General features: G+C 38.3%; 1 protein-coding gene across 3 annotated transcripts; it reads right to left on the reverse strand.

Moving 5' to 3' along the window:
• Nucleotides 1–6,644: 6,644 nt before the first annotated feature.
• On the reverse strand, nucleotides 6,645–11,647 carry LOC131304349 (ABC transporter I family member 10). Of its 3 annotated transcripts, XM_058331565.1 has the most exons (7): nucleotides 11,490–11,647; nucleotides 11,208–11,382; nucleotides 10,979–11,065; nucleotides 8,737–8,862; nucleotides 8,518–8,655; nucleotides 7,173–7,415; nucleotides 6,645–6,953 (listed from the first exon to the last, which is right to left on the reverse strand). In XM_058331565.1, exons 1-6 carry the CDS (start codon nucleotides 11,561–11,563, stop codon nucleotides 7,206–7,208), a joined length of 810 nt encoding a protein of 269 aa, XP_058187548.1. In that variant the 5' UTR covers nucleotides 11,564–11,647; the 3' UTR covers nucleotides 6,645–6,953; nucleotides 7,173–7,205. The 3 variants fall into 3 exon arrangements, with proteins under 3 accessions (XP_058187548.1, XP_058187549.1, XP_058187547.1); XM_058331566.1 differs by lacking the exon at nucleotides 6,645–6,953 and having other exon boundaries at nucleotides 6,969–7,415; nucleotides 8,533–8,655; XM_058331564.1 differs by lacking the exon at nucleotides 6,645–6,953 and having other exon boundaries at nucleotides 6,969–7,415.

Raw genomic sequence — 11,647 nt, forward strand, 5'->3', positions numbered from 1 at the left:
TTCGGCATTTAAGATGGCCAACTTGGTTTTCCTTTAAAGAGTGGAAAAGATAAAGCGAAAACTAGAAATGAGCTTTATAAACTAAAGAGGCAAGTCTAGGGATCGTCTAACCCTTGACTAAGGCCGTTACTGATTCTCATTATAACTCAGGCGAGAATCACGACCGCGTGCTCACGCCTAGAGAATTTAGCTTTAAAGACTACGTTTATTGAAAGATGTGATTAAACGGAGGCGAACCAACTTGTTTTTAACATTTATCGAACACATAGGAGGCCACGAGCCCTCGGTAAGTTGCTTGCCAAGACCGCTTGACTAAACACCTTACCAAGGAGTTAACACCCCTTGTTTAGACCAAAAATGCAAGTTAAGCTCTATTCCAAAAATCATGCTTTTAAGCCTGGTGGTTTGAGAACCAAATAACGACCTAAGTCCTCGGGAAAGAGTATCCCGAGACTCAACCAAGTAACTACTCACTCATAGCTAAAGCATAGACCAATGCATAAAAACAAGACATGATATTTAACCGCAGAAAATGAAAATAAACTTGATATTGAGAAAGATCTAGTTCGTGGCTACAACTTTAATAAATAGAAAATTAACAAACAATAAAGACTTACTTGAGTTCTATGGAAATTAAACTTGAAAAGCTTAAGAAAAGCTTAAGAAGACATTAATGGAGTACAAGCTAAGAAAGTAATTGTCTAGATGATGATGGAGGGAGAGAAAGTGATGGCTATTTATACAAAAATGACATTCTCTCTCCTCAAAAATATCAGAAAATATCCAGAAAGTGGAAACATGCCACAAATGGAAAGTTAAAATCTATCAAAAAGCATGTCGGTGAGTTATTCGTATCGATACTCCCTAACCGTATCGATACCGAGCAGCCTTGCTCTGATTTCCAAGTTTCCCCGTAGAAGGACCGTATCGATACTCTAAGAACCGTATCGATATGGTTAACAACATATCGATGCGGTGAAAGCTGAATTTCTCAATGCTTTTTGTTTTAATGAAGTATCGATACGCCATGAACCGTATCGATACCGAGCAGTCTTCTGGGTAAATCACACCTCCCAAACCCTGTCTTGACACCCGATGGTCCTTGGCTTGCTCGGGCCTTCCGTTTTATCATTTCATAGCCCGACGGTTGTATTCTTCAGGGCCTCGCCACTCGGATTCCCTCAAGGGTTGTACAAGGCATCAAAATAAAGCCTCTTATTCACGTATCACCTGAAACGCTCAACGAGAAACCTTACACGCAAAATTACTTAAAACAACAAATAAACATAAAGCAAATGACATAAAACAAGACTAGAAGCACCAAATATCTACAATAATGGGTGCTTATCATTTACTCAAGTATTTCCTCGGAATCGAAGTCGCTCGATCTGCTATAGGTTTATTCCTAAGCCAAAGGAAATATCTCTTAGACATTCTCAAAGACACTAGCTTTCTTGATTCCAGACCAGCACCATTTCCAATGGAGCAAAACATTTGCCTTGTGGCTGATGATGAGGTTCCTCTTAGTAATTCTGCGTCGTATAGGCGTCTCATGGGCAGACTAATTTATTTAACTATCACACGGCCTGATCTTACCTATTCAATCCATGTGCTAAGCCAATTCATGCATAAGCCTGGTAAGTCACATCTTGATGCAGCCCATTGAGTGTTAAAGATATCTAAAAGGGACTCCAAATCATGGGATTTTATTGCCTACTACATGCAATTTACAACTTTCAGCGTATTGTGACTCAGATTGGGCAAGTTGCCCCACATCTCGTCGCTCCACCTCGGGTTATATAACCTTCCTTGGTGCAAGCCCGATTTCATGGCGTACCAAGAAACAGACCACTATTGCCCATTCTTCGGCTGAAGCCGAGTACCGGTCAATGGCCACTACTTCATGTGAGTTAACCTAGCTCAAGTATCTTCTTACTGATCTAGGTGTATATCATCCCAAGCCCATGGAACTACGTTGTGATAACCAAACTGCTCTCCACATTGCTGCTAATCCTGTTTTCCATGAACGTACCAAGCATATTGAATTGGATTGTCATCTCATTCGGGAAAAAATTCAATCCGGTCTCATCTCTACCGCTTACGTTCCATCTCGACGCCAACTTGCCGACATATTCACCAAGCCACTTGGACGAGAACAATTTTTGTTCTTGCTATCCAAACTGGGAGTTTCGGATCTGCACTCTCCAGCTTGAAGGGGTGTGTTGGAAAGCACATGTCAAGCACTAGATAACTATTCCTAGATCTCCTCACTTATCCAAGCAGTTGGATACCTACGAGTTGTAGTTTATCTTGTTTTACACTTATTCTTTTTTTCTTTATCTTTTTGATACAAGGATTTTTATCCTTATCTTTTGTAACTAATGTACTCCCATGTAACTAGTACATATACGTACTTTGAGATTCAATAACATTTTATGCTTTTCTAGCTTTCATTAATTTAACATGGTATCAGAGCGTCATCAACCTCTGTTATTTTGTTACTACTTCTAGCATTTGCAAGAGTTAATTGCCTTCTTTGCTCTTTTCTTTTACGATTGTTTTTCCCCTTGAATAATCATGATGGGTACAGATGGCTCGTCCGCAAGGGAAAAGAACGTGGCAACCTCTGATGCAATTAATTACTCCTCCCCATATTATCTCCATCCCTCAAATCATCCTAGTATGGTTTCGATATCACAAAAACTAATCAGAGATAAGTTTCCAATGTGGAGACGTGCTGTAAAAATAGCACTTGCAGCAAAGAACAAGCTTTGCTTTGTTGATGGGAGTTTGGATAAACCCGAATCACCTGCATCGACCGTAATGGCTTGGGAACGCTGTAGCAATATGGTAATCTCTTGGTTACTCAACAGTTTAAACCCGGATATCGCAAATAGCGTTAGTTATCCTAAATCTGCCCATGAGGTGTGGATGGATCTTGAAGATAGATTCTCGCAGGGAAATGGAACAAGGATCTTCGAGTTGAAGAGGTCTATAAATACATCTCAGCAGGAACAACAATCTCTGAGTGCCTATTACACTGGATTGAAGACATTGTGGGATGAGTTGGCATCTTACACAAAGATACCAACTTGTACCTGTGGAGCAAGTAAAGAGTATCAAACTCTTTTGCATTCAGAACGAGTCAACTCCATCGACAATGAGCCATCCAATACAGCACTCCAACATCGAGCCACCTTGCTTCATCGGGAGTCACCTTTGGACTTTATACCGCTCCACGAGTGTTCTCTGTGCAAGCCCCTTCAATGGTGCGTTGAGAGTTTTCCCATAGATCGTCAGCCATTGGCTCTGATACCATTTGTTGGGAGTTCGTCCGATGCATCGACCTGCCACTGCGTGCTCAAGGCCCAATTTGTGTGGGAGTAACGGCAAAGAGTCCACCACATTACTTGGGCCCAATATACATTGAATGACCCATATCCACTTAAAAGGCTAAGCCTTATAAGCGGTGAGCGATCCAATTGTATGTTAAGGTCCAACTCATTTTTTGTTTATCCGATGTGGGACTCAACGTTCACATATGTTCTAACAAATCTCGCCCTCATGTGTTAACCGAACATTGGGCCTTAACCTCTCTCTGCAGCTCCCCCTTGATTCTGATCTAATACTCTCAACCCTATCTCCCGAACTGGGCTTATTCTGCACCCACTCAATCGATTCAGAGTGATCTCAATTGAGAACCAACGTGCCTAGTCACCGGCACTATGCTCCCTGACGAGAACTCCATTGAGAGCCAATGTGCTCATTAAACGTTTTATTATAATTCTTTTACTAAAAATTATTTATTAAAGTGATTGTATTATTATAATTTAACTCTAGGAGCTAGCCATTAAAAAAAATCTTTAGATATTTAGATTCTTCTTCCATGAGTATAAATAGGCTCCATCCCTCCACTCTCCTCCACACACCACACCACACCTCACTTCTCTTCAATTCTCATTCCAATTGTTAGCTTAGAGAGAAAGAGAGAGTGAGAGAGATAAAAGGGAAAAAAAAAAGCTTGAGAGTTTATTTTATATATAGCAAGTGATGTTCTAGATTGGTAGGCTAGTGGTGTATTTAGTCGGAAGGTAGAAAAATGTTTAAGGCGTTGGTTCGTACACAAAACGGTCGGGCATATTTGAGGTAATCCGGAGAGTATACGATATACTTCCCACTTCCGGAATCCTTTCTTCACTCTGATCTTTGTACTCCTTCTGATTATTTCATGATATTTGTTCAATCTTGTGGATATCATTGGAAAGTGGAATAATTGGTATCGAATATGATGATTGTTGGATGAGTACTATAGAAATGTTTAGTACAGGGATCGAGTGAACTCATGCACCAATAGCCTATCCAATATCCAGGATGGGTCGAGGATGACTCAGTGAGAAAGGTATTGGGGGAGTGTCACTGGTCATGTATTGAGGATAACATGGTATGAGGTCCCCTTGTGATTGTTACTTCGACTTGGTGGTCGATTATCGTTTATTGATTCCACTTATGAGCTTTGTTATTCTGTTGTATCATATACTTCCCGGATAATTTCTTTTTCAGGTATGGAGCCGGATTAGTGGAAATTGAATCGGAGCATATAAAGATTAATTTGGAGAGGTCTTGGAGGAGTTGATAATTTTGGAGCATCTAGAAGATTATTTAGAAGGCGGCTTAAGTTTATTTTGGTGATGTAATTTATGAAAAAAATAGGGGCCTAGAAGTGTTTAAAATACAGTGTATTTTGGAGTTTATTTTTAGAACATAGAGGGGCGTTACACAATAAGTCTCATCATAACCTAACAAAAAATAGTAGTACAGGTTTGGTATCTATGCCAGTACACCGTTGTTTGAGACACGTGATTAAAAAAGGTGAAATAACATTGTATGGTTCCCTGTAAATCTTCCTTGAGATTAGAATTTCCGTTGTTTGGGTCACCGAATTGTGCAATTTTTTCTGTTGGGAGATCTTGATCGTTAGATCGAGGTAGGCTCGTTTGACGGCTGTGATTCAATTTTGAGAAACATGATATTGCTAAGTGTTTGATCGGCTCATTCAATTTTATCCTTTCAAATTTGAAACGAATCAACTAAATGAACCGATCAAGCCCTTACCGATATCAAAATGAATTGTTTTTAAGTGGAGCTCTTAAAAATATGTTTTAAACACGTTGAACAGCTCTGATCATTAGCTGGGACTATAAAAAAACAAAAAAGTGTCAAAATAGGTGTCAATATATATACACTCTCCAACCTTAGTCACATAATTCTTCAGTGTCTTCAATTGCGTTCTTGATCCGCGTTTTACGTATGCGCTTTCAATTCTCACTTTTGCAAATTTTATTACAAGTTTAGGATGTCCTTGAAAAACGATTTTACGCTCATGTTCGTGCTCACACACACACGCTCATTATGTGACTTAGCTTCAAACGCTATCAATTAAGCCATCAATAATTGAAATCAGAACCACTACAAAAACCGTTGAATCAAGTGCTCCGATTCAAATTAATGTTAAATTTTTTAAATTAGTCATTGGTGTTCACGACCGAAATCTACAAATCATAAAATCATGATAAAAAAAAATTTAAAAATGACAAACACTACAAAAAAAAAAAAAAAAACCCCAACTACCATAAAAATGATTAATTTAACGTAAGAAATTAATTATTGTTTGCCTGTTGTGGTGTTGAGAATGAGTTCTATACATTCACATTACATGTTCCCAAACATATTTCCAGCAGTAAATGGAAACAACATAGGTAGGATCCTAATCTCTGAGCCAGGAGGTTAGCACCAACTCCTCCGTTTCAGAGTTCTCTATTGAAAATGGACATTTTGGTCATTTTAGTATTAGGGGTAATATGGTAATTTTAGAGTACATGGATATTTTCGTCATTTAGATGTATAGGGGTAATATGGTAGTTTAGCACCATAGGTATTTTAGTCATTTTAAAATTTTAATATGTAATTGGGTTAATGGGTGGGTTCGGTTTGCTTCTAATTACACGGGTCGGGTCGGATATGAGTAATTGAATTCATAACTAATGGGTTCTAAATGAGTCAATGACCCATTAAAGACCCAACCCACTTACATCTTACCCAATTTGGCCCAAACCCGCCCATTTGACATCCCTACAACTGAGCTTAGAATGCTTTGGCATGTGATGATTTTGCGGCTAGGTCAGTTCAGCTAAGTTTGGACAAAAGGTGATTATACAAAACAATAATTTGTATAATGCTATACATACCACGCTAAGTAGCATTGTCTCATCTTGACAAATAGCAAATCACACAATTACCATCAAGTTATTGCCACATTGACATGTTGTGTAAAATATTGTACAATCTGCCTTAAGACTTTCCCGTGATATACGCTTTCAAACTTCCTGCACTTGATATATGCTTTCGAACTTCCTGCACTTGAGAACTATACGGAAGCAAGAGAGATTGTGAGGCTCTTATACTAGTTATTACGACGATAACAAACTGCCCGATCCACAAAATCCTGTACGTGCAACAAAATCCTGTTTGTGCAACCCCGAAACATGTGTAGAAAGAAAAGCAACAAATCCTCTGGGAGAGGGTGATTCAATCACCGGAGGAATAAAGTCCTGCCCAAAAAACTGTGAGAGGAAAATTATAATACCAAATTAATGCATCCAACCAAACTAAGTTATAACATCCAACGTTATACCAGTTCACCCATTAGTCGAGAGGCTACCGGCTAGTATTCTAGTTTCGAAAGGATGTGGTACAAGAGCAACTATAAAAGTAACCTTCTTGTTATATATCATGCAAGATGCATTCTTCAATTTCTTCTCACATCAAAGAGAACATACACAGATGGACAAATGGGGAAGCACTCAAGCACGGGAGTACCCCAATATCAAGTTGACCCATTGTCCACCATAACATAATGAAAATCAACAAGTTGGCAGAACATTCCATGTTGAATCCTGTGGACCGAGAAAGAAACAACAAAAGGTGAATATAAATAGATGCCTGCAATATGTGACGTCCTAGGTATTAACCGTATTATGGGTCACTTGCGAGCTACTATACATTCATCTGGCTCCAATACTCAACCACGATCATAGAGAAATAGAGAAAACGATTTGCCAAGAAAAAATGCAGTAACTGTACATAAAGAATGTAATTACATGGATATAGTACACCTTGACATTTGTTTAGTAACATTGACTGGGTCTTCAAGAATTTATTTGATCAATGTAAGATCGTTGCCTGGCACTGATAAAGCGCGTTATGCTCAAAGCATCACCATGCATGACTACTCTCCCATCTTCCATATAGACAGCACCATCCGCATATTCAAGTTCCTCAAGCCGATGGGTCACCCATAGTGCTGTAACATCTTTCGAATTATCCAGAGAGTTCTTGACTGCGTTTATCACCCCAATCTAACAATTGAAGACAATTGGAACAAAAGAACTATAAAAAAAAAAAATAATAATAATAATAATAATAATAATAATAATTTCATAAAGAAACGAAAAGAAAAGAACTTCGCTGCAAAAGTATATGCTGCTATATGTGCAATGCGTCACGATTCCTGCTAGTTGATGGCACTTGCTCGCTCTCTGGATGGATAAAGCAGTTGAAGTCCTGATGATTGCTTGTCAGTGTTCTTAACTGACTGCATGGCTGCTGTGCACCTTCGCAATCTACATAATATTAACAAAGTAGTTGGGTTTGCGAAGGCTAGACTAAAAGCCTATGCCTGAGACTTTCAAGAGTTCTGACTTCTAAGCATTGTCATCCCAACAAAAGCTCAAAAACAGATGAGCATTGTCTTTGCAAGCCCCAACAATGTTGCACAAGCTTGAAACTTGAGGGTCTGGACCTTGAGGAGATGGCCATGTTAGCAAAAATATTAAGATAACGTTCCAAAAACCAAGCGAGGTCATTCTCCAAGGGTGATCAAGGTCCTAAGGATAAGGATAAACCTAGGTTTTATGCCCAAAAGCGAACTGACAAGAATGGGTGAGGTCACAATCTCAGCACATTCAACGCTTTGAATGCAAAGGAATCTGAAACATGGCTCAAAAGTGTCTGAACAAGTTTACAAATAATAAATTAATGACAGTCAGTCACCACTTGGGATGACAGAATGACTGATACGCGTGAATAAGAAAAAGAGGAGAACGAGAAAGATGGAAATTTCTGTCTTTTTGCATCTAAAGTGTCAGAGGTGTGAGACAATTGGTGAGGATCCTCTCAATGGTGTCACGATTGAAGTGGAGGAAAGGAAGGGAGCCCATTATGGGTATAACCTATGAAATAAGGAGCAGTTTTTCCGTCACTGACTTTTTTCTCAATCACTAACATACTTTCTTCTTCAATTTCGGTTACATTTCAATTCTACCGACGGATTAACATCCTGTTAAAATGTGAAACCAATGTAAAATTGCTCTTAACATGGTCAATCACGATTTCGTAGTTTGGCATACATAAATTAGCTCATGTTAAGCTTTTGTAGATGAATAAAACTTGGCTATTCACCTTGAAGTATAATACCTGATCACTTTCATCCAGAAATGTTGTGAGCTCATCCAGTAAAAGTACTTTGCACGCTTCTACCAAAGCACCGGCAATGGCCACCCGTTGTTTTTGACCACCGCTCAGAGTTTGAACAGGTCTCTGAGAAGTGCACAGAAAGATGAATATCAATGGAATTGGAACAGCTTTTAAGATATTCTTCAAATATTGTTAACAACATACTTGCAAGTTCTCCAACATGCCCACAACATCCAAAGCTGTTGCTACTCTGGACTTAATTTCATCTTGAGTTAGGTTGAATTTACCGAGGCCAAATGCCACATCAGCTTCTACTGTGGGCATCACCACCTGCAAAGTAGAATAGGTTCTACCTTTGTAACTGATGCGCAAAATGTTTCCCAAATTTAAACAACAAACTCAAAAGTCACTGAAAAACTAATTTACACCTGACAACGAGTGTGTCCTGTTTTAGGACTGATGCAAGAATAGAAAATCTAATTATAAGCTTGCAAATGAGGATTATGAAGAAATATATGGTCACTGTTTTTCGTCATATGGAATCCCACTGTATCTTTCTGTTGATCTGGAAAACCCTATATAACTGTCAGAAGATTTTTATTCTAACAAAGAGGTATACAAACGAAATTTACATAAAACCAGACTATTCACTTATTCCGTATACACAGCCTGATTATAATCTCATAGAGTACCATGATGGAAATATAAAAGTGGCTTTAAATCCTTTGGACACAGAGAGAACCAGACGGTTCTTATGATGCATGAAAAGCGCCTAGTTCCAACTACAATATAACCAACCTTGCTTTATGCGGAAGGGAGCTTATGATCATATTTCATAGCTGTAAGATTCTAATCAAAATGTAAAAGGACATCTCATTCCATTTTCTTCGCGAGAATTCGGATCCATGAAGCTCACCCAAGTAATTAGGAAAAAACTCCTGTTGAGTTCAGTATCCGCAGAACAAGCATATTATGCTGCATTGAATATGTATTTATCAACTAAATTTCTCTTAGCCAAAGCTCTCATCATTCTCGTACTTAACTGCTGGAATGAATTCCAACAAACTGAATCGTGTACAATACACGCTGTGATATTTCTTCCTGATCTATCAAACCCTACAAGACGGACTTACAGTCATAACTTCGAGATCTCTCTGGCTTGATCCTGACTAATAACTAACAATAAAGCACAAGTACTCTGAACAATACATCTGATTGAGTGAACACAAACGGTCACAAACAGCACAAATGGATAATACTCGAGTTCACCTTACAATCTTGAATCTTCTACCGTATTCCCCCAATACCTGATCCTGAATAGAGCGTGGGCTAAAAAACGTGAACTGCATTTGCTCTCTCTTTTCTTTCAAGTGATTGTAGAGAGAGCAGCGATGGCGCATATTTAAAGACCACTGTAAGGACCATTAGAAGTAGATAAGAATTGGACACCTCACGAGATTAGAAAATTTAATTCAACCTGAGTTATAATTCTTGACACATAAGTCAAAATTTATGCCACTAGACATTTATAATTGCCCTTCCATCCTAATTTGTCTCCCCAAATTAAGATTACGAATACCCATCTCATAAATACATTATTGACAATTATATACAATCAACATCCTTCTATTGTTCTAAGACCTTTCACCAATTTGGTACATGGGATACAAAATCTACTTGTTGGGTCTGACGTAATCAAAACTTCTAAGCTTTCTTAAGGTGTATCAGCAGTCCTATTCCAGAACATAGATTATTATTATCATATACACATAATGTGATCACCCCATTCATCGAGCTTGAGCCATAAAACGATCTTACACTTTCACGAATCAAATTGACCAGAGCTAAATGCATGCATCAAGTAACGAATTTCAGATTTAGAGCATAAGCACTCATTATATTATGGGGTAAAAAGCATCTCATGTGGTCAGCAGATAAACAACTACTCCTAACCAATCCTTTTGAATTCGCACAGAGTGCAATAGCTTAATGAGTTAAACACTATAACGTTTTCCATAGTCAAGACAGAACTACTAAAAAAGTGTGCTAGATGGCTAGTCCTACCGATCGTGTGTCCAATACTATCTATATACTCTACATAAATTAGTGACCTACTCTTTGAGTGTTAGCCTAACTCTACTTACCAAATCATCTACTATGAGAACAAAAGATACACATGCATAATATAAAAAATGAATAATATAACACAGCATTGCCTATGATAATTCTCAGTAAAACTAAAATAACTGCTTTGATTAATAACTAATCAAAATAAAAAATTAAGTTCATTACACAATACTAGTATATTTCTCTAACTAAACAAAGTTGGAGATCTTGACAAGAGCACATATCAGATTCTCGTATCACACACACACACACACACAATTTGAGACCATAAATTCGGAAAATAATATCATTGCAACAATGAAACACAACCGAAGATGACCTGATGATCCGGGTTTTGGAAAACAAAGCTCTTGGGTTTCTTCACATAAACAAATCCACCAGTCGGTTTCAGTAGACCAGCCAAGATCTGCATTACAATTTTAAAGAAGGATCATATTTATGCAGCCAAATAAATTGATTGAGCAAATTGAACCAGAAATATATGCAAAAATAGTAATAATACTCCTACATAAGAACGAAGTATGCGGAAAGGAACGAAGATGATGTACTTTCAAAAGGGTAGATTTTCCACAACCATTAGGCCCAAGAAGCATCCAAAACTGTCCCGAAGGAATGCGCAACGAACAGTCCCTAAGAATGGGCACATGTCTCCCCTGTACCGTGGGGATTGAGTAACTCAAATTGCGACCTTCAATTGAAAATTTCTCAGTAAAAGCAGTATTCCTGCACATGTAGAACAACACATAGCTAAAGAAAACATCGAAGTAAAATAGGAAATCCGAAGAATGTAATGAGAGAGAGAGAGAGAGAGAGAGAGAGAGAGGGAGAACCTTGTGGGTGCAGTGGAGTGGAGGGGAGGGAGGGGATGATGTGTTGAGGTTGGGATAAGAGCAGAGTGATTCATCTGGGCATTCGCCTTTTTTTTTTCTTCTACGGTTCTACCCCTTTTGTTTCTTTTCTTTTGAAATTGATTCTAACGAATTTCATA

Source organism: Rhododendron vialii, chromosome 10a (genome assembly GCF_030253575.1).
Source record: "Rhododendron vialii isolate Sample 1 chromosome 10a, ASM3025357v1".
In the NCBI taxonomy this organism is placed as follows: domain Eukaryota; kingdom Viridiplantae; phylum Streptophyta; class Magnoliopsida; order Ericales; family Ericaceae; genus Rhododendron; species Rhododendron vialii.

Excerpts from the sequence above, each read along its gene's own strand:
- LOC131304349 (XM_058331565.1), bottom strand. The coding sequence starts at position 11,563 with ATGAATCACTCTGCTCTTATCCCAACCTCAACACATCATCCCCTCCCT. Across the intron at positions 11,383-11,489 it reads CACTCCACTGCACCCACAAG|GAATACTGCTTTTACTGAGA; the intron begins GTTCTCCCTCTC and ends CTACATGTGCAG. Across the intron at positions 8,863-10,978 it reads TCCAAAACCCGGATCATCAG|GTGGTGATGCCCACAGTAGA; the intron begins GTCATCTTCGGT and ends TCTACTTTGCAG.